The sequence below is a fragment of the Gracilinanus agilis genome, chromosome 5, assembly GCF_016433145.1.
Source record: "Gracilinanus agilis isolate LMUSP501 chromosome 5, AgileGrace, whole genome shotgun sequence".
NCBI classification, from domain to species: domain Eukaryota; kingdom Metazoa; phylum Chordata; class Mammalia; order Didelphimorphia; family Didelphidae; genus Gracilinanus; species Gracilinanus agilis.
This window is the reverse complement of record NC_058134.1, coordinates 200,305,737-200,327,842: the sequence shown is the minus strand read 5'-3', so window position 1 is coordinate 200,327,842 and position 22,106 is coordinate 200,305,737. Positions and strand designations below refer to the sequence as shown.

General features: G+C 36.4%; 1 protein-coding gene across 1 annotated transcript in view; it reads right to left on the bottom strand.

The window, feature by feature from the left end:
• Positions 1 to 319: 319 nt before the first annotated feature.
• Positions 320 to 22,106, bottom strand: part of HEBP1 (heme binding protein 1) — a 23,484-nt gene continuing 1,697 nt past the window's right edge. The window contains exons 2-4 of the mRNA XM_044677673.1: positions 15,058 to 15,196; positions 13,340 to 13,520; positions 320 to 745 (exon numbers count right to left, since the gene is read on the bottom strand). Coding sequence (XP_044533608.1) covers positions 574 to 745; positions 13,340 to 13,520; positions 15,058 to 15,196 — 492 coding nt within the window. The 3' untranslated portion in view covers positions 320 to 573. The remainder of the gene's footprint in view (positions 746 to 13,339; positions 13,521 to 15,057; positions 15,197 to 22,106) is intronic.

Genomic DNA, 22,106 nt, shown 5'->3' with positions numbered 1-22,106 from the left:
AGTTTTGGAAAATATATATTAAAATAATTATATATAAATGGGAAAAATAAAATATTATAGTAAAATATTACATTCAAGTTGCTTTTTAAAGATTTTTTTCAAAGCCAAACCACCTATGGGAATCTGTGGCAGGAAAAAATACCAAACCACAAAGAGTATTTTTTCAATCACAAAAATTCAATATTTATAGTTTACTTTTCCTTTGACCTAATCAATGATGGAAAAAAAAGTATCTTGTACCACAGGATTTCCTGAATCAATTCAATTCAATAATACCAAACTTTTATTAAGCACCTATTATAGACAAGGCAATGCGATATCCAATTTAATCATAAGAATGGTATTTATTTTAGTTGTACAATGAACCACCCAGAGAAAGGAAACCTCATAAACAAACTAAAAACCAAACCCACAGTCCTGGAAGAATATAATATTGTACTGACTTTGCAGAAAGTTATGCTGTTTATCTACATTCTCTTTTCAGAGTTTTAATCTCCAGTAGAAATTTTTACGATTAAGTTAACTTTTTAAAAAATCATTTCCTGGAAGACTTTAGCTCAGTGAGTCAATGACTCACTTTTTCACCAGCCAGACCTCATTACGTCTTCCATAAGGCTTCATGGGAGGATCATATCCAGTACAGAAGTAGAAATCAGTCTGGTAGTTTGCTGTTCCTTCCAGAGCTGAGCGCAGCTGGGCTGCTTGAGACACATAATCAGCTTCTTTGGCATAACCACCAAACTGCCTGTTGGGGGGGAAAAAAAGAGAGGATGTATTAAGAAAATGGCATTCCCTATCTCTGACAATCAAAAGAGGAGGGAATCTAGGTTCATTCTGCTATTTTTAGGAAAAACATGGAACATGAACTTCCCAAAATTCCAAAAGGAGCTGCCAAGATTTTTTGTTAACCTCATAACCATAGCTTTTCTCCGCCCTATCTTCTCTAATACTTCCTTTAATTCAGCTCCTCTTCCTTCTCTGCCTCTTTCCCCAGCCAGTCGTATGCCCCAAGGAAAGAGAAACAGCTGAAGGAAGTGAACTCAGACATTGAATGTCTACCAGACCAACTCATCCCTTTTTTTCTAAGAGTGGGAGCTTAGCAGCTAAGATTCCTACCATCAGCAGCTCCAGACATAGAATCACGGATTAATAATGGGAAGTGCTTTGGGGACCAATTTATTTAATCCTTTCAGTTTCTAGATTAGGTAAGTGATGATTCATTTTTTAAAAAAACCCTTACCTTCTGTCTTAGAATCAATACTAAGTATTGATTTCAAGGTTAAAGAATAGTAAGAACCAAGCAATTGGGGTTAAGTCACATGGCTAAGAAGTGTCTGAGGTCAGATTTGAACCCAGGATCTATAGTTTCTAGGCTTGGCTTTTTATCTACTGAGCCACCTAGCTGCCCTGATGATTCATTTTTTAATTAAATTTTTTTTTTACTGTTTTATCTTTATTTTATTTAATAACAAATTTCCATATAAGTTTTCCAAAGTTATATGATTCATGTTGTCTCCCTCCCTTCTTCCGTCTCTTTTCCTGGAATTGACAAATGATTCAATCTAAGGTTATTCAATTCTGGTGATTTGTTAAAAAAAAAAAAAGAATCTAAACAAACCTGAATAGTCACAAATTAAGGTTTTATACATACTTTATAGCGTGTTCTATATAAAGAATAGGAAAAAGTAGTATCTTATAGAAGGACATTTACTACATCGGTTTTGTGGTTAAAGGATTGGGAAAATAAGGTGTGTTAAAATTTCCCTTTTTTGATTACTCCAGTTCTTTCCCCGACTCCTACTTTAAATTCTCTCCAATGGCCTAAGTTGATCAAATCACGGGTACAGTTCTGCCTTTTCCCTAAACAACTCTCATAGGAATGAGAGGAAATTGGTGTTTCCACTGAGTTTTTATGACTCAAAAGTCCATTTGCACTAAACAAATTCTAGTTAGATGCATTATTTTTGGTGGAGTTCATGCTTGCTTTTTCACAAGCGGTTAGTCATTTTTAGTAAGAACTCAACAGTTTGATTACGGAGTATAAGAAAACACCCCATATTTCATCTTTAAGGGAATTCATTATTTTGACATCTGAGCATGGTTGGTAATCCTGGAATATTATAGTCTCAGGTTGTGAGTGATCCAAAGGGCATGGTGCATTCAGTAAGCGACCATGGCCAACTTCCAGTCATGACCCACACTCACATAGTGGGTCCTCACTGAGGAAGTATATGATCAGGAATTAAGGCAGGCTATTTGGGTAGCATAAATGAGGGACTGAAAACTTCACTAGTTTTTTTGAAATGGAAAAAAAATACAGAGAAGGGGTTCTTAATCTGGGGTCTACAGATTTCAGGTAGTCCATAAACCTGATTTGGAAAAAATTATATTTTTATTTTCACTAACCTCTAAAAGAAATTTAGCCTTTTCTTAAATTACAAATGTAGGCTACAAAAATATTTTAAGCAGATTTCCATAGATTTCACCAGGCTGCCAAAAGGATCCATGACAAAAAGCAAACAAACAAACGAGATGCCCTGACTTAGAGATAATCAACAAATATTTATTAAATGTCTACTATAGAGGTAAGCTAGATGACTCACTGGATGGAGAACTAGGCCTAGAGACCAGAGGACCTGATCTGGTCCCAGACACTTCCTAGCTGTGTAACCTTGGAAAAGTCACCTAGCCTCTATTGCCTAGCTCTTATACCACTCTTCTGCCTTGGAACCAATGCAGAGTATTGATTCTAAAACGGAAAGTAAGGGTTTAAAAAATGTCTACTATATTCCAGATTTTGGTCTAAGGGCTGGAGATACAAAGAAGGATCTTTTAACATGCTGGTGGAAACTTTCTTGAGGATCTGTGGATAAACATGGACAGGAATGACATAGGCTGAGAAGGAGGCTTTGGAGTTGGAGATCTTGCGTCAGAAATCTTGTCTCTGAGGCTTGCTTACTACCTATGTGACCCTGGGCAAGTCACCTAATCTCCATGGGTATTGGTGTTTTCATCTGAAGAAGGAAGGAAATGGACTTGATGACCATGAAGGTCCCTTCCATCTCAAAATCTATGAACTTATGGATGAAATGCTATTTATTTCCAGTAGAGGGAATATCCAAATCCAGTGACAATGAAGAAAAGTTGAGTCAGCAGCTACAGAAAATGTGCAGAATTGAGATGATTCTCCCTTGAGAGTAGAGAAGGAAAATGTTAGAAGAAATATTATATAGAGATGAGGGCAAGTTGATATTTATCTTTATTAATGAAATATCTTGAGAAAAATGGACATAAATGGTTTAAAATGATTCTTAATTAAAGTGATTCTTAAGATTACACTAATCATAAGATACATAAAACACTGACAGTGCTTTGCCAACAATCACAGAATTCAAAACTAGGTAGCAGCTACTTTAAAGGACATCTAGTCAATGGATGCCTACTGGATCATAACCTCTAAGATCACTAACAAGTAGTTGTTGAAGCTCCACTTTCAGCCATGGAAAAATTGTCTATCATGATCTCACAAGGAAAAGTCCAGTGGATATTCAGATGGCCCTAATTGTCAGGTAGTCCCCCTACTGAGCTGAAATCAATCTCTCAGAAACTAATACCCATTGATCCAAATTGTTCTCTTAAGTCAAAGCCTTTCCCACTTAGAAGAACCTACCAGAATTTGTGCCCTCTTGGCACAGCTTTCAAGAATTCAGATTTACCTTTAAGCTATTGAAAAAGTATCAGAGAAGGACTTTGGTAGAAGATTTTAAAAAATATTATTTGTCATTATAAAATTGATTTAAAAATATTTTTAACCCTTACCTTCTGTCTTCAAATTGGTACTAAGCATAGGTTCCAAGGCAGAAGAACAGTAAGAGCTAGGCAACTAGAGTTAAGTGACTTGCCCAGAGTCACACAATTAGGATGTGTCTGAGGTCACATTTGAACCCAGAATCTATCCCCTCCCTCGTTTTCTAGGTCCGGTTCTCTACCACACTGAGATACTTAGTTGCTCCTAAAAATACGGTTTAGAAAACAAAGCAATTCCATGTTTACATCAGAAGATGATCTGGTAATTAGCAAGTGCTAAAAATGCCTACTGTACACTTGATGATCAAACCATGATGTGCTAAAACTCAGACAATAAGTCAATTATTTAATTGTTTTGACAAAATTTTTTTTTCTCTGTTTTTCCTCTCTGAGTTTTGGAACATGCATCTTATTTAGTGTTCTTGTAGCATGTTATGAATCTAAACTCATTCTTATAAATTTGTTGTCGTTCAGTTGTTTCAGTCATATCTGACTCTTCATGACCCCATTTGGGATTTTTCCAAGCAGAGATACTGGAGTGGTTTGCCATTTCCTTCTCTAGACCATTTTAGAGATGAGGAAACTAAGGCAAACGGGGTTAAGTGATTTGCCCCGGGTCACATAGCTAGTAAAAGTCTGAGGCTAGCTCTGAACTTCGGTCTTCCTGACTCTAAGCCCAGTGCTCTAACCACTGTGCCACTTAGTTGCCCATTTATGATAAGACTAAAATTTTGTCTTCGTACTCGGTTATTTACATGCATAAAGGATCTGTGATTTTATTCTAGTAGAGTGTAGAAATTGCTTCAAACACCCCTAGTCCCACTTCATCTATTATTTAGGAGTTAAATCCTAGGAAGAGAAGTACTTAAGTTTTGCAGATGTTATGACACATGCCTAGGGTCCAACTGTTGGTTAAGATCAAAAGCATGATGTGAATTCAGGTCTTTCTATCTTGAAGTCCAGCACTCTGTTTACCTCCCTAGGCTACCTCTCCTTAAGAATGTAGAAATTCTTTATGGCTCTACCTCACAAGGATGCTATTCATTACACGCCAAACAAAAAACCCTAGTGGCTTCCAAATCCAAATCAACAATCTTTGAAAACCATAGGAAGTTGCATAAGTGTCATCCAGCAGTTATACATGAAAGGAGACCTGCTTGTACTACTGACTCAGCTTATGATGATCTTGGACAAGTAATTTCACTCCTCTCTGCTTTAGCTTCCAGTGTGTAAAATGGGAATAATAGAGTACCTGCTCCTTTCCTAATTAATGAGAGCGTCTTGAGATTGAATTAGATAATGCCTACAAAGTTCTTTGAATTCCTTGAAAGAAATCCATACATTAATGCATAATACACATATTAATTACAAGACATTATTATTTATGCCTGGCTCACATGTCTATTAATCTTCTTCAAAGACATTCTCCTGGGTCATTCTATTTCTGTTGCCCCAATGGCATAACCCAGTGTGAGTAACAAAATGACCAACTGACCAAGAAAACCAAGGAAGAACACACAAGTTATTGATTTTGGAAACATAGGAGTTAAAAAGATTGACTACAAAAAGAAAGCCAAGTCAGATATTGGTGAGAGATAATAATGGATTATACTCACAGGAGAGAGGTAACATCTGGTAGAAATTACTGGCCAGTGGCAGTAAAACTATCCAGGGCGGGAGTAGAAGTGGAAAAGAAAAGAGAAATGTAAAGGCGAGAGCATGGAACAATGGAGACGATGCTGAATTTTAGAGTTAGAAGTCTTGGTTCAAGTGTCAGTATTTATCGAAATTCTAGCCCTACTACTTCCCACTTGTATGTCTTTAAATTAGTTGAGTTAGGTGAACTCTGAGGTCCTTTTCTACTCTAAATCTATGATTCCAAGTACTATAATCCCAAGAATGACTTCCCCCACATCAACCATTCCAATGTGAATTCTTCCTATACTTTGAATAAGAAATCAAGAATTTTTATGAAGCACCTACTCTGCAGCAAGACAATATAACCAAAAAAATTGCAATACTTAATGCTTGTCCTCAAGGAATATTCAATCTAGCTGGAAGGCTAAGGTGAGTATATGATACAAGATAACTATAATTAAATGCCAAAAATGACTGGAAGAGACGCATCGTTGTTCATTGAAAGATTTCGGATCACTGTGGACTGTGGTAGTTGGGGGAAGCTTCATGGAGGAAGAATGACCTGACCTAGAAGGAAACAGTTCTCATTCTAAAAGGGGATTATGAATTTATGGGAGATATGTGGACAAGAAGCCTTTGCTGCTTCCATTGCCTTTGTTGATTACTAGAAAGCCTTTCACTTACTTCTGAACTCATCACTTAGTCATTTACAGCAAATATGGATCTGAGCACAATGAGAATATAGTAGCATGTTTAAGGTCCATGTGGAAAACTGTTCTCTATTTTAAAAAAAACCACAAACCTAGCAACACCATGATGTCAAGAGCAATTGATATATACAACCTGGAAACTTCCAGGGACCCAGTTTGAGCTTGCTATGGTTTTGCCTAACCTTCCATTTTTCATTATTCCTAAATAGAACTTCAACTTTCAAGCCAAAGAAGGATCGATATCAAAACATCCTATTAGTCACTTGATATACATGGAAAATGTCAACTTACAAAGTTTCACTAAAAAAAACATATTAGGCAGCTAATACATTATATGGAAACTTCCTCCAGTGGTACCAAAATGTCATCTGGATCTGGTAAGTGTAAGATTTTCAAGCAAGGGAGGCTCTGAGCATGATCTGAGAAAGGCTACCTAGAATAGGTGGATACATTATAGGTATCCCTTCCACATCACAACTTCCCCATTGCAGTTTGGCAAAAGAAATTTTGGGGGAGTTTTGTAGAAGCCCAGATGATGTAAGAAGACACAGAAAAGTTTAGAAACACAGAAATGCAAATATACATATAGTATTGTGTAATATCAACATATTTTACCTTTTAACAACCAAAATACACACAATTTCTTTTCTAAAGTTAAAATAAATAAAGTTAAAGGTTGTGAAAGGAATGTGAAAGATAGCAGTTGACACATAAAGTCTAGAAATGTCAACATTGACCTATATATAATCTGATGACCAAATACTTAACCCCAATTTTAAAATAAGCGACTGCAACCAGCCCATAAAAGAAAAAGAAAAAAAATTCAGACTTTTATTGTATGAAGGGAGGGCCAAAATTTTTTATGTGGCTTTTCCACCCATAACCCCTGTGATGTGAAAGGAATACCTGAACCTCCAAAGATCTGTTTGGAGAATCTAAGGCCTCTGAAAGCAAAATCTAGAATTGATACTAGAAAACAAAATGATGACAGAATAGCACTTGATGTCTTAAATGATTTTGAAAATAAGATGGGCACATTTAATTTGGAATTTCAAAAAAAAAAAAACACCTTTTGACTTTGATGGTATAAACCTGACTAGTCAATTGAGATTATACCACAAATGAATAAAATTTTCAACCCCCCCACTATAGAGCAGACAATGAATGGTTTAGCCTTTAAGAGAGTTATTAATTTTACTCCTACAACTGCTATACTACCACATCACTATGATGACAACAATTTTGACTGATGGTAATGGTAGAATCAAGATATCCTGGCATTTTAGAAATTGAATTGAACTTCTGTAAGAAATCCAACCAACTATCTCTCTAAGTTATTCAGTGGTCCAAATCAGGAATTTGACCACTTAAAGATAAATCTATAGCATATCATTTTCTTTGGGTGTTTGACAATAAAAAATTCCTAACTTTTTGTATGTGTACCATGAACCCTTTCACAACCTTATGAAGCATAGAGATCTTTTTTCAGAATAATGTTTAAAAAATACTTAAACACTTTATATTAGATTACAAAGGAAGCCAATTATGCTGAAATGAAAATGTAGTTTTTCCCCAGCCAAGTCCACAGTGTCCCTGACATCTATCTATGGATTTTTTGGGGTCTATGGACCATAGTTTGAGAACTTCTGCTTCAACAAAACCAGTAAATTCTCGGGAGTGAAGAGATCAGCATTGAAAGTATTAAAATCTTTTCCTAACTTGTCTCCTTTGCTGTTTTTTTTCTGTTGTAACCAAAAATGAAATGAGTGAAGGAAATAAAGCCCCGAGTTAGAAAAGATGATAGTATAGTATATCTGTAGTTTATAAATGATCATTGGTTTTTTTCCAAGAAGATTAAGATACATCTATTCTAAGTAGAAATGATATGATCAGGATTTGTTTATTAGGGACACTTTCATTCAAATGTCTCCTCCATCACTTAGCACTGTTGATATAAAGAACACTTCCAAAATGATACCAAATTAATTATGTTTATAAAAATCAATAGTCCTATTGTGAAATCACATTAGAAAAATGACCTGAAGATGCATCATTTTAATACCAAACCTAGTCTATTATTGAGTGCACTTCCGTTAAAAAATAACAATTTTGCATCTCAACCTTTTCATGTAATTCTGTGTTTCACAGCCACCAGTAATTAAAAAACTAGTCCTACAGAATAGCATCCAGCGTTTGGTTATGCAGTGCCCCCCTGTGGGCATTTGAAGAACGGCTATGTGGTCAATCTGACGGAAAAAGTCAGAGGAAATCTCCATATTTGATTTTCTTCTGAATTTAAAATCTAAAATAGTTTGGTAGAAAGTAGCCTGCCATTTCATTGTTTGTTTTCCTTCCAAGAATCCTGTTTTCCATATTTCTATTTCTATATTTCTGGAGGACTACATTGACAAAATACTTTTGCTCTGCCAAATCAATGCAAGGTGTCCTCAATGGTCATCCTTACCGAATATCCTCCCCTTGCTACGGCTTAGCAAATCTTTTTTTTTTTTAACTCTTGAATGTTCTACAAATGTTCCATTTCATTCCAAATTCCAATATAAAACTTCCAGGGGTCTTGCCCAGAATCATAATTAATAGTATTTAAACAGGAAATATAGTCTATATCATATAACATGTATATATGTGTATACATGTATGAATATATATATGCCTAATACACAAAATATAATATAAATGAGAAACTGCATGTCATAAATAGGCAATATGTATTCTTCAGCCATTTGGCTCTTTTTGTGAGAACTCAGCCCAATTTTTGAATGGTCATGGACCTCACTGAAGAGACCCTGTAGTATTATGAGGAACAAATGGTTCTGCCATTTTCCTTCATTACAGGGAATTCAATGATGTACTTTTTGAGAAAGGATATGATTTGAAGGTCTCTAGTAAGTAGGTCAGAGCTGTAGAACAAGGTTAAAGTCATAATTTTGGTCAGGAGGAAGAGCTTAAAGCTTAAACATAAAAAATTTTGGAACTGGGACAAGCATTACACAGTGCCAGCAGAAGGTCCATCATGAAACACAACTTTGAATCAACTTTGTAATCATTGTTAGCAATGATATCTTACTTGCCAAATCATTTTTATAAAAAGTTACTACATAAATTCTCATCTCTCTCGATTTCTTCGTAGCAACTGTCACAGTTTACTAATCTCTGTTCTTAGATACTTTTCCCTCTGGGCTTCAGGTCTCTGATTTCTCTCATTTTCCCTCCTACCTATATGATCCTCCCTTTTAGTCTCTTTTGCTAGATTATCTATATACCAGACCCCTGACAATAAATGTGCCCCAGCAGGTTTGTCCTATGCCCTCTTCTTTATATACACACACTCTCTCTCTGTAATCCCATCTGTTTCTATGAATTAGGTTATTATCTTTAAGCAGATTATTTCCAGAACTATATCCAGTCCCACCATCTTTCTTAAGCTTTAGTGTTAAGTCAACCAATGCCTACTGGACATTTTGAACTGGAAGTCCCATAAACATCTCAAACTCAACATGTCCAAAACAAAGTTCATTATCTTTTCTCTGAAATCTTCCTTTCTCCTGAATTTCTACATTTCTATTGAGGGTTCTATTATCCATCCACTCATTGTCTTAGAGTTGGTGTCATTCTGTACCTCTCATCTTTAGTTAATTAATTGCTAAGTCTTGTTGATTCTACTATGACAACATATCTCACATCTTTCCACTTCTCTACTCTCACAAAATTACCATCCTAGTTCAGGCCTGTATCACTTCTTAACTGGAGTATTGAAATACCCTTCTAACACATTTCCCTTGCTTTAGTTGGTCTCTTCTCCAGTCTATCCTCTACAAAGTTTCCAAAGTGATTTTCCTAAAGCATAAGTCTGATCCTTACTCAAGATTATTCAGTGACTCCCATTGCCTCTAGGATAAAAAAAAATCATTTGACATCTAAATTCCTCTTTGACCTGATTCCAACATTTCTATATGGTTTTGTTATATACATTACTCCCCTTCACAAATTCTTCAGTCTAGCTAGCTTTCTTGTTCTTTTACCTCTGTACTTGATGCTTTAAGATCTTCCTCCTGACCTCTGTCTTTATGCTTCCTGGCAGAGAGATTATGGACTAGAGATGCCAAATGAGAAATACACTGTCAGACAAAGCCACTGTGCTTTTTTTATTTACTTGATTCTACTTAGTTGTTTGTGGAGATTGCAGAGTGAGTCAAAAGGTAGTGATAGGGATAAAAAAAGCATCAAACACAAATACATAGAAGAAAACAAAAAGTTCAGAAAATATGTGAACAAACAGAAATTTTGTTACTACTCTGGCACATTTAATACGCATTTTAAAAAAGCAAACAGTATATGCAAGAGAACTCAATGGGTTCAGATATAATCTTTTCATTTCACTCATTAAAATCAGAATAATAAAGAAATCATTCCCCAAAAAACATCCCTATAGCCTTCAAAATTAAGTTTACACAGGGGGCAGCTGGGTAGCTGGGTATCTCAGTGGATTGAGAGTCAGACCTAGAGACAGGAGGTCCTAGGGTCAAAGCCGGCCTCAGACACTTCCCAGCTGTGTGACCCTGGGCAAGTCACTTGACTCCCATTGCCCACCCTTACCACTCTTCCACCTATGAGCCAATACACAGAAGTTAGGGGTTTAGGAAAAAAAAAAGAAAAAATTAAGTTTACGCGCCATTTCCTATAAAAACCTTTCCTCATTCTCTGAAATTTGAGTGCCTCCCCATTGCAGCCCACAAAATTATCCTGTATTTATTTTAAGTATATTTTGTTTCTGCTTATAAATGGACATCTTCCTAATAGCACATAGGCTTGAGATGAAGGATTGTTCTATTTTTCTCTCTGTATCCCCTGTGCTTAAGGCTATGACTTGCATACCAAAGGTACTTAATAAATGTTGGGTATTATGATTAGAAAAGAATATGAGGAGTAATGAAAACAAATTCTTTTGGAGGAATGGAGAATTTAAGACATTACCCAATAAGGGAGAAAAAGAGACCATGGGACCAATTTCCATATGCATAAACCCATATGAATAAACTTTTTGGTAGCTTAGTTGGCCCAGGTAGCTTCTGGGAAAGGAAAAGAAAGAACATCATCTGGTAGCTTTCTAGTTTAAATATTTTTGCTAGCTTATGTCCTATCAAAATATTAATATGACTAAAATATGTCACAATCTTTAAAATGTTATTTTTAAAAATTTGTATCCTCTAAATTTTCTTGCCCTGGAAAAAAACTCTGATGGTCCTACCATTAGTTATATCTTTTAGTAGCATAGACATGGGACTGGAAAGAGGGACAAAGCACAGCATTGGCCACTACATGAAAATTCGCTGCCCTCATTTCCTTCCAATATTCAAAGAGAAATGAAGCAGTGTATATATCCTAGAGCTTCATGGTGTCATTATATTCTTTGTGTGATCAAACCTTAAATTGGAGGAGATAGATGTCCAACTTTTACAAAATGTTGCCAGAAATTAATCCTTCTGCCTAAGTTAGAGGGCAAATCTCTAGATATGCTACCATGGCATTTCCAAGTATACGTATTCCCATGGAACACATATTTTTTGTGATAAATTCTTAAAAAATATGAAAGAATAGTTAGTCTCTAAATCCCTCTTATCCAAAGCTTCTTTTATAAAGACTAGAATTTTCCAGCTAAACTCTTTAATTTACAGCAGTTACTTAATTAGGTTTTGACACTATAACCATTAAGTCCCAGCACAGGGTACCCTCTGGAGTTCTTTTCTCACCTCCCTTTTCAACTTCCTTTTGTGTACTGTATTCCTCCAAGGGACTGTAAACTCCTTGAGGGCAGGAACTGTCTTTCTTTGTCTTATTTCTCTCCTCAGTGCTTAGCACATAGCAGGAACTTGGATGTTTATTGACTATTGACTAAACATCACTTGAAGATTTGGAACTTTGCTCAAAAAGTAGATAAATTGTGTACAGCCATACCTCTAATACTAATGCTGGGCATAAACCTCAAAGAAATCAAAGAAAGAGGAAAAGATCCATATGTACAAAGATACTGACAGCAGCTTTTTTCATTGTAGCTCCAAAACTGGAAACTAAAGGAGTGTCCATCTATTGTGGAATGGCTAAGCAAATCAAGGTATATATTAGAGTATTATGGTGCCACAACAAATGACAAAATGGACAAATTCAGATGAAGCTGGGAAGACCAAAGAATTGATGCAGAGTAAAGTGAATAGAAACAGGAAAAAAAAATTATACAATAACGTAACAAAAGAAATCAACTTCAAACAATTTAGTGAAGCCAGGTAGCTCAGTGGATTGTGAGTCAGACCCAGAGACCAAGAAGTCCTGGGTTCAAATTTGACTTCAGGCACTTCCAGCTGTGTGACTTAACCCCCACTGCCTCGCCCTTACTGCTCTTCTGTTTTGGAACCAATACACAGAATTGATTCTGAGATGGAAGACATGAAATTTTTTTTAAAAAGACTGATACTGAGGTCGTTTCAGTGATCAATCATGATTCCAGAGGACTGAGGGTAAAGCAAGCTGCCCACTGCAGACAGAAGTAGACATTTTTGTATAGACCAATGAGGGAAATTGCTTCATTTGACCACTATGAAGACTTAATCTTTCGTTTGTTACTGTTCAGTTGGGGAGAGGCAAGCAGGAAGGAGAGAAAACAAATATTTGTAAATAAAAAAGAATAATTAATTTAAATGAAAAAAGTGCTTTTGAGTAGTTCTGCATTCTCACTGGGGATGTTTTTCTTCCTAAAAGAACACAATCATTCATTACTTTTGCAATAATAACATTGTAAAAAGAAATGACTTTGAAAGTTGAAAGAATTAAGAACTCTGATCAATACAATGACCAACCATAATTCCAGAGAACTGATGATGAAACATGCTTTCCACCTACTGCCAGAGAAGAGATAGTCTAAATATACAGAATGAGACACACATTTTGGGAAATTACCAACATGGGAGTTTGTTTTGCTTGACTATGTATATTTATCACAAGAGTTTCCTTTTTCTTTTTGGTTTTAGGAAAAGGTGAGGAAGAGAACACAAATGCTTGTTAATTATGTTTTTTTTTAAAATAAAACAACATCATTTCAGGAATTAAATTCTACTTCTTTTCTTTGGAAAACAAAAAACAAAAACAAAAACAAACCACCACCATTGTCTTACTTGGAGTAGACAGTGATGCTTCCCCTCTCTTCCAGCTTAATGCTATTGTCACTGGGAATTGGAGTATCAGCTTGAAACTGGTTTGGAATCCGGAACCAGACCTTCACTTTCTTCTGCAGAGAGCCATCTTCCTGAGGGAATACAGCAAAGGAGACAGGGACAGTCATCCCCATCCCAACTTCTAAAAATGAAAAACACAGAAACAGCCTCAGAGTCAGACGTTAGTTATAGCAGCCAGGCCTACGATGAAGCTAAATATTAAAAACTAGTCTATGATTCAATGAACATTGATAACTGTCTTAAAGTCTCTTTCCTTTCTTGCACTGGAACTGATGTTGAATACTTTAGGTATAAAATTCCCAATAGCACTGGACGGGGTATTTGTAGAATGTGTACTCATGTGTGCAGCACCATAATGATGTGAGACAAAAATTGTACAGTGGATGGAAAGTGTCAAGAGGAGCCTGGGCTGAAGTCCACACCCAAGCAGCACACCTGTAAGTACTTATTATTTTAGCACTACAGGCAACTCTCTAAAAACATAAGCTACAGATAAGCAGCCCAACTACAACCAGGAAGGGTGTTTCCGCATAGTCCAGTTACTTTACACTGATGAAACCACAGATCCTTATTGTAGCCCTACACTAAAAATTAAGTAGTGCAATTTTAGCCAATAAATATTCACTTAATATCTACTGTGCATCCAGAACTATGATATCTTACGTTTGCATGGCATTTTACAGTTTAGAAAACGCTTTCAAATATATTATCTTATGCAGTGCTCAGGACAAGTATTCTTATCTCCATTTTACAGATGAGAACAGAGACATTAAATAACTCACCCAAGATCCCACAGGCAAGAGAGTTATCAGGACTTCAGGCTTCTCACACAAGATACCTTCTACTACAAGATACTGTCATTATGTGGAGGGAAGTACTTTTACAACTTTCTACTGGTCTGTGAACCTTCTAAATTCTTTGGTCTTAGAAAGCATCACTGAAATGATAAGTAATTTCTTTTTTGCTTTTTAAACCTATATTTTCTGTTTTATTAAGAACTCTAAGAGGGCAAAGGCCAGGCAAATGGGGCTAAATGACTTGCCCAGGGTGACACAGCCAGGAAGTATCTGAGGTCACATTTGAACTTATGTTCTCCTGACTTCAGGTCTGCTGCTTTATCCACTGTGTTACCTGGCTGCTTTGAAGTCACAAGCAGTTTCTTAACCACAGTAGGTTAGTAAGATCTCTAGTAGTAACATAAAGTGAAAATAGCTCCCCTTTTCATCTTGTTCAATGTCCCCAGTTTCTGGTTTTCTGAAAAGGAAAATCCATACTGGAAGTTATAAATGGTCTCATCATTGTACATCCATCCATCACTGTACTCAAAGGAAATTTGGACCATTTTGTTAGCTGATGGTAAGAACTTGGTGGTGCCTTGTATTCCTTAATGATTTTTATTAATGACTTTGATAAAAACTTAAGATTTGTTTTTCAACTTTGTAGATGACATAAAGCCAAGAGGGGCAGCTAACATGCTAGATAACAGAGGTAGGATGCAAAAAGTTTGAAAGTTGAATCCAGTAAAATCAAATAGGAATAAAATAATTTTAGGGCAGCTAGAAGCTCAGTGGATAGAGCATAAAGCCTAGGAGTCAGGAAGATCTGAATTCAAATTTGGCTTCAGATACACTAGCACCAGATTCCCATGTGCCACTTACCTTTGTTGTTAGAGCCTCCAACATATTTCAAAACTTTTGGCATTGCTTCCTTTAAGGCTTCATCTAAGGACTTATCGGTCACTTCTACAGTAGCAAACTTTCCACCTTCGCAGGCCCTTTCTTCATAAGTCACCTCTTCCTAGGAAGACAGAGCACATCATAATTAAGGAAGAGTAAGCCTCAAACTGTGATCTAGCTTGACAAAATAAGGTTTTGACTATATGAAACACAGACCTGTACAGGGCAGTGATGGATGGAATGAGAAAAACTTCAGTGAAGTGCCCGATGGGGACAATTAAAGACTCATCATTTATTGGTCAATGCCTTGGAAGCCTTAGAATGAGAATTGAGAAGATGCCCATCAATTGAGGAATGGCTAACAAGTTGTGGCATATGAATGTGATGGAATCTTATTGCACTGTAAAAAATGATGAGCAGATTACATTTTTTTTTTTTAGAAACCTGGAAAGACCTACATAAAATTATGAAGAACAAAATGAGTAGAACTAAGAGAACTTTACACACAGCAACAGAAATACTATTTGAAGAATAACATGTGGTGGCAAGTAGGTGGCTCAGTAGATTGAGTGCCAGGTCTGGAGTCAGGCAGTCCTGGGTTCAAATCTGCCTTCAGACACTTCCTAGCTGTGTGATCCTGGGCACCTCATTTGACCCCAACTACCTAGCCCTTACCACTCTTCTGCCTTGGAAGCAATACTTGTATCAGTTCTAGATAGGTGAGGGTTTTTTAAAGAAAAGAATAACTTGTATATATTCACCTTCAGAGAAAGAACCGATAAACAGTAACAATCAAGGCATAGTTTCATATATACACATATCTCTTTGTTAAACAATGTCTGTTCTTGTGCAGGGAAGATGGGACAGGAAGGAGGAAGAAACCTAAAAATTTTAATGTAACAAACAAACAAACAGATAAGGAGGGAAAAAAGAAAAATGCATGCAATTTATCAATCTAAACTCTTCTTTATTTTCAGTGGTGGGCCATCCGATTTGAGAGCAATTAATATAGCTTTAATGTAGCCAGGTGGCACAATGGATAGAGCACTGAGCTTGGAGTCAGGAAGACAGTGTTCAAATTGGCCTCAGATACTTCCTAGTTACGTGATCCTGGGCAAGTCATTTAATCCCAATTGCCTAGCCCTTACTATTCTGCCTTGGAATTGATATTTAGTGTTGATTTTAAGACAGAAGGTAAGGGGTTAAAATTAAAAAGATTTATTGGAACATAGCCACACTCACTCATTTCTATATTGTCTGTGGCTGTTTTTGTGCCACGAAGGCAGAGTTGAATAATTTTGGGACTCTCATTCTTGGCACCCACCAGATGGTAATGATGCAGTTATAACTCAACCACATTTTGAGTCCCATGTGTGTCACTGTGCTGCAACATTTTGCTTGTTTTTATTGCCAGAGCATACTCATCAAATTATTGGAATCATCCTGAAGATTTGTTGAGCTTTTGGGATCATGAGTCTGTTATCCAATTAGCTGTCTCTGCCAGGTTTGTATAATTTGCTAATTTGATTAGTATGCCATCCATGTTTTTATCCAAGCCATTTATAAAAAATATTAAAGAGAATAGGACCATGCACAGATCTCCTGGTACATTCTCCTAAGGGTCTCCTTCCAAGCTGGTTTGAAATCATAAATTACTCTGGCCATTCAGCTTGTTCCAATTCCACCTAACTGAACCATTGCTTAGCACACATCTTTCCATTAGAAAGAGAAAGACACACACATAGAGACAGACAGACAGACAGTTTGTGAATGCTTTGCTAACTGAATTCTGCTAATCTAACCTAATTTTAAAAAACAAAAATGAGTTTATTTTAACATGATCTGTTCTAGAGAGAGTCATCCTGGCTCAAAATCTTCACTATGTATGCTTTCTAGTTTTTAGCTAACCATCGTATATATCAGAAAACTGTAGCTAGAGAGGATCTAAGAAATCATTTGTTCCAATGTACTTATTTTCTAATTGAGGAAACTGAAGCAGAGGGCGATTAAGTGACTTAACTAGGGTCACATAGTAGTGTTTGAGGTGGGATTTGAACTCATGTCTTCCTGATTCCAAGTCTGGCTCTCTATTCACTATACAACATAGCTACCTAAGGGAATTTGTGATATTTAGCCTGGAAGAGTTATATATAATTTTTTTTGGCAGGGTATGTATGTGGAAATCTGTCACAAGAAAGTGAGATAAGACTTTTTTCTGCTTGGCCCCAGAGAAGAAAACTAGGAGCAATGTTGCTGAGACAGATTCACATATGCCAGAAGATAAAACTTCCTAACAATGAGAGCTCTCCAAAAGTGGAATGGGTTGGCTCAGGAGGCAGTAGGTTCTCCCTTACTAGAGGTCTTTATTCTGAGGTTGGATAAATGGTTAGGGATATTGTGTGTGGGGGTAATTCTTAGCCAAGTACAAGTAAGTTTCTTGTAGCTAACATTCTGTGCTTCTGAAGTCATTGCTAACAATTGCAACGTACTCGTGAGTATTAGCTAGTACATGGCTAAGAAGGAGGAATGCCTTGACTTGAGTATTCTGGCCCTGGATACAGTATTCTTTGCACTCCACCACACCAGCTGCTTAAGGCCAACACAGGACGCTGGGCACAGTCCATGGATTTCCTAGGGCAAAACAAGTGTCTAGTGATAAGGCCAACAGCACCATATATTCCTCCACCTATGCACAGAATCAGTCCTTAACATCTGACTCAGAGGAACAGAAAAGGGAGGACTAAGTTAATGACACATTGGACAAGTAACGTATTTAAGTCGAGAAAGGCTTGTTGGTTCCTTTCCAAGGTGGTAGCAGAAGCTCTAACTGGTACTTTCTGCCTTCCTTATTACAAAACTTTCCTCACAACTACCTTTTAAAGCAAGCCATGCCCTTCTTTTCACAGAGAAAGGTACTGACAGCTCAGGGACTTGCCCAGTCATTCTCCTGAGCAAAGAAAGCCAAGACTCAAACCTCTGTTAACACTGTCTAGTGCCCTCAACCACTGTACATAACTACTGCTTTTCTATAGGTGTGATGTATAATTTGGGCAGAAAATCTCAATCTTACCTATGTATGTCTCCTTTATTACTCTGAATTAATTGTGTCCAGAACACAGTTAAATATCTACATGAGACAACCCAGGATGCTGGTATTCATGAGGGGACAACATCTCCACTTCACTCCACAACAGTTGCTTCTTCTGCTGCTGATGTTTTTGGAATGAAAAAAGTCATTGCAACTGGCCATGAGGTCCTTGATGGGCACAGTTGCCAAAAGGTTCGAAAAGAAAAGAAAAGAAAAAAAGAGAAAGAAGCAAGAGAAATTAAAACACTGATCCCGATGGCAGAGTGAGAGATGGGAATTAGATAGTCAGTGCTTATTACTAAGCTTATACTCTTATCACTGGTACTTGTGTACTGTGGAGTCATATTTGTGATTGCCTTTAATAAAAAATGACTCACGACTACCTATACTGGACAGAAATAGGGTCTTGAAGAGGCCCAGCTTGCATGCAAAAAGAACCACATGTCTGACACTTATTATTAGTATTAATAAAAGTTTAGTTAGTACAGTATAGTAATAATGCCTAATTTAATTTTTCTATTAATGGCACCACCATCTTCCTAGTAACAAGGATGGAAGCCTCAAAACCACCTTGAAGTTTCTATATTTAAAAATGAATATGTTCAATATTCTATATCCAATCCAGTACCTCAACAATATCTCTTGAATCTATCCTTTCCTCTCACACTGTCAAACCTACTGTATGTCCAATAAAACCACTATCCTAGACTACTGTAATAGTCTCCTAAAATTGGTCTATCTGCCCCTAGTCTTTCTTCTTTATATCACATGTCTGCCAAAACAATTTTTTCGAAGACACAGGTTTGTAGGTGGGTTTTTATTCCAGGAATGCAGGGATGGTTCAACATTAGGAAAACTGGTTGCATAATTGACCTATCGATAACAAAACCAACAGAAACCAAAAACTTTTGACAAAATCCAACTCCGATTCCTATTTAAAATACTTGCAAGGCAGCTAGTTAGTTCAGGGATAGAAAGCCAGACCTGGAGATGGGAAGTTCTGGGTTTAAATCTGGCCTCAGATACTCCCTCGCTGTGTGTCCCTGGGCAAGTCATTTAACCCCAATTGCCTAGCCCTTACCACTCTTCTGCCTTGGAACCAATACTTAGTATTGATTCTAATTCAGAAGGTCAGGGTTTTAAAAAACACTTGAGAACATTGGAATAAATGGAACATTTCTCAAAATGATAAATAGCATCTATCTAAAACTATCAGCAAACATTATCTGTAATGGGGATAAATTAGAAACCTTTCCAATAAGATCAGGATTGAAGCAAGAATGTTCATTATCACCCCTATCATTCAATATTGTATTAGAAGTGCTAACTATAGCAATAAGAAAAGAAAAAGAAATCTAAGGAATTGAAATAGGCAATGGGCAAATAAAGCTATCACTCTTTTGCAGATGATACTTAGAAAATCCTAGAGAATCAACCAAAAAAATAATCAAAACAATTAACAACTTCAGCAAAATTGCAGGATATAAAATAAACCCACATAAATTTTCAGTATTTCTCTTTACTACCAATAAAGTCAACAGCAAGAGATAAAAATAAAAATCACATTTAAAATAACTTAAGACAATATAAAATATCTGGAAGTCTACCTGCCAAGACAAACCCCGGAACTATATGATCACAACTACAAAACACTTTTCACACAAATAAAGTTGGATCTAAACAATTGGAAAAACATTAATTACTCATGGACAGGATGAGCCAATATAATAAAATGACAATTCTACCTAAATTAATTTATCTATTCAGTGCCATACCAATTGAACTACCCCCAAATTATTTTATAATTCATTTGGAAGAACAAATGGTTAAGAATATCAAGGGATTTAATGAAATAATGTATGAAGGAAGGTGGCTTAGCTGTACTAGATCTCAAACTGTATTATAAAGTGGCAACCATTAAAACAATCTGGTACTGGCTGCAAAATAAGTAGTGGATCAGTGGAATGGATTAGCATTCAACATGAAGTAGTAAATGATTATAGTAACCTAGTGTTTTAGAAATCCAAAGATCTAAGCTTTTGGAAGAACTCATTAATCCAACAAAAACTGCTAGGAAAATAGTATTGCAGAAACTATGGATAGGTTAATACCTTAGACCAGAAAAATGCTCCAAAATAACTTTTAGAGAAATGCAAATCAAAACAACTCTATGGTACTACCCCACACCTATCAGACTGACTAACATGACAAAAAAGGAAAATGATAAATGTTGGAAGGAATGTGGAAAAATTGGGAAATTAAGACACTGATGGCAGAGTTGTGATCTGATACAACCATTCTGGAGAACAATTTGGAACTATGCTCTAAAAGGCCATAAAACTATGTATACCCTTTGACTCAGCAATACCATCATTAGGTGTGTATCTCAAAAAGATCAAAGATCATGGAAAAAGACCTACCTTACAAAATTATTTATAGCAGCTCCTTTTGTGGTGGTAAAGGGCTGGAAACAAAGGGATATCTGAGGAATTGAGGAATGGCTGAACAAATTGTGGTACATGATTGTAATGGAATATTATTTTGCCATAAGAAATGATGAACAAGATGATCACAAGAACAAACACGAAAAGACTTATATGAATGCTGCAAAGTGAAATGAGCAAAACCAGGAGAACACTGAACATAGTAACAGCAATAATATATGATGATGAACTGTGAATGACAACTACTATCAGCAATACAAGGATCCAGGACAATACCAACAGACTCTTGACAAAAAAGGCTATCCATCGCCATAAAAGGATCTGATGAAATCTGAATGAAGATTGAAGTGTCATTCTTCATTTTATTTCCTCCATGAATTTTTCTCTAGCAGTACGTGTCTTCTTTAACAATATAATAAATATGGAAATATGTGTTATATCATAACATATGTACAACCTATATCATATTTCCTGCCACCTTATAGAGGAGGGAAGGGTGGGAGGGAGAGAACATGGATTGCAACATGTCAGAAAATGAATATTAAAAATTGTATCAACCTATAATCTGGAAAAAATTAAAAATTAAAAAACAAAACAAAACCAAAGGCATAGGTCTGAAAAACTTTATGTGGTGCCCTATTACCTACAGGATACATACAAACAGCCTCCCACTTCTTTCCTTCTGTGGATAAAGTGATGAACTTGGAGTCAGGAAGACCTAAGTTTAAATCTGGTTTCAGACACTTATTAGCTGTATGACTCTGGGCAAATCACTTAACCCTGTGTGTTTCTCTTGCTTCCTCTGTAAAACAGTAATATTATAGCACCTACCTTGCAGGGCTGTTGTGAAGATCAAATAAGATAACTGTGAAGTGCTTAGCACAGTAAATGAAAAATATTATATGTAAGTGTCAACTATTATTTTTATTATTGTTTGTATATAGTTGTTTGCATATTGTTTCCTCCAATAGGCTGAGATCCTTGAGAACAAGAATTGTTTTTTTCTTTATATCTTTAGAGTTTAGAATGCCTGGCACACTACAGGCACTTAATAAATGTGTTTGATGGACTGAGAGGCTTTAAGGAAACCCTCCACAATCTGCTTCAAGCTACTGTCCTAGCAGCTATGTACTATTATTCTCCTTTAGACATTGTTCTCAGTTCTACTGCTGCTCCTGTTCCCTCCTGATTTATCAACACTTATTCACAAAGTGACTGAGAACACTCTCTTCACAACTCCCTGCTTGTCAGTCAGCAAGCATCTCTTAAGTACAGTCTAATGCAAAAGGGTTAAAATCCTTTTCCTTCAGATCCACCATGAAGTTCTCCCAATCCCTCAGGCTCTTTCTCAAACATTCAAGAGGAATTCATCTCCTCTCTTTTCTATCATTTTTCTATTACTCTACCTTGGATTTTACCCTTCCTTCCTTCCTTCCTTCCTTCCTTCCTTCCTTCCTTCCTTCCTTCCTTCCTTCCTTCCTTCCTTCCTTCCTTCCTTC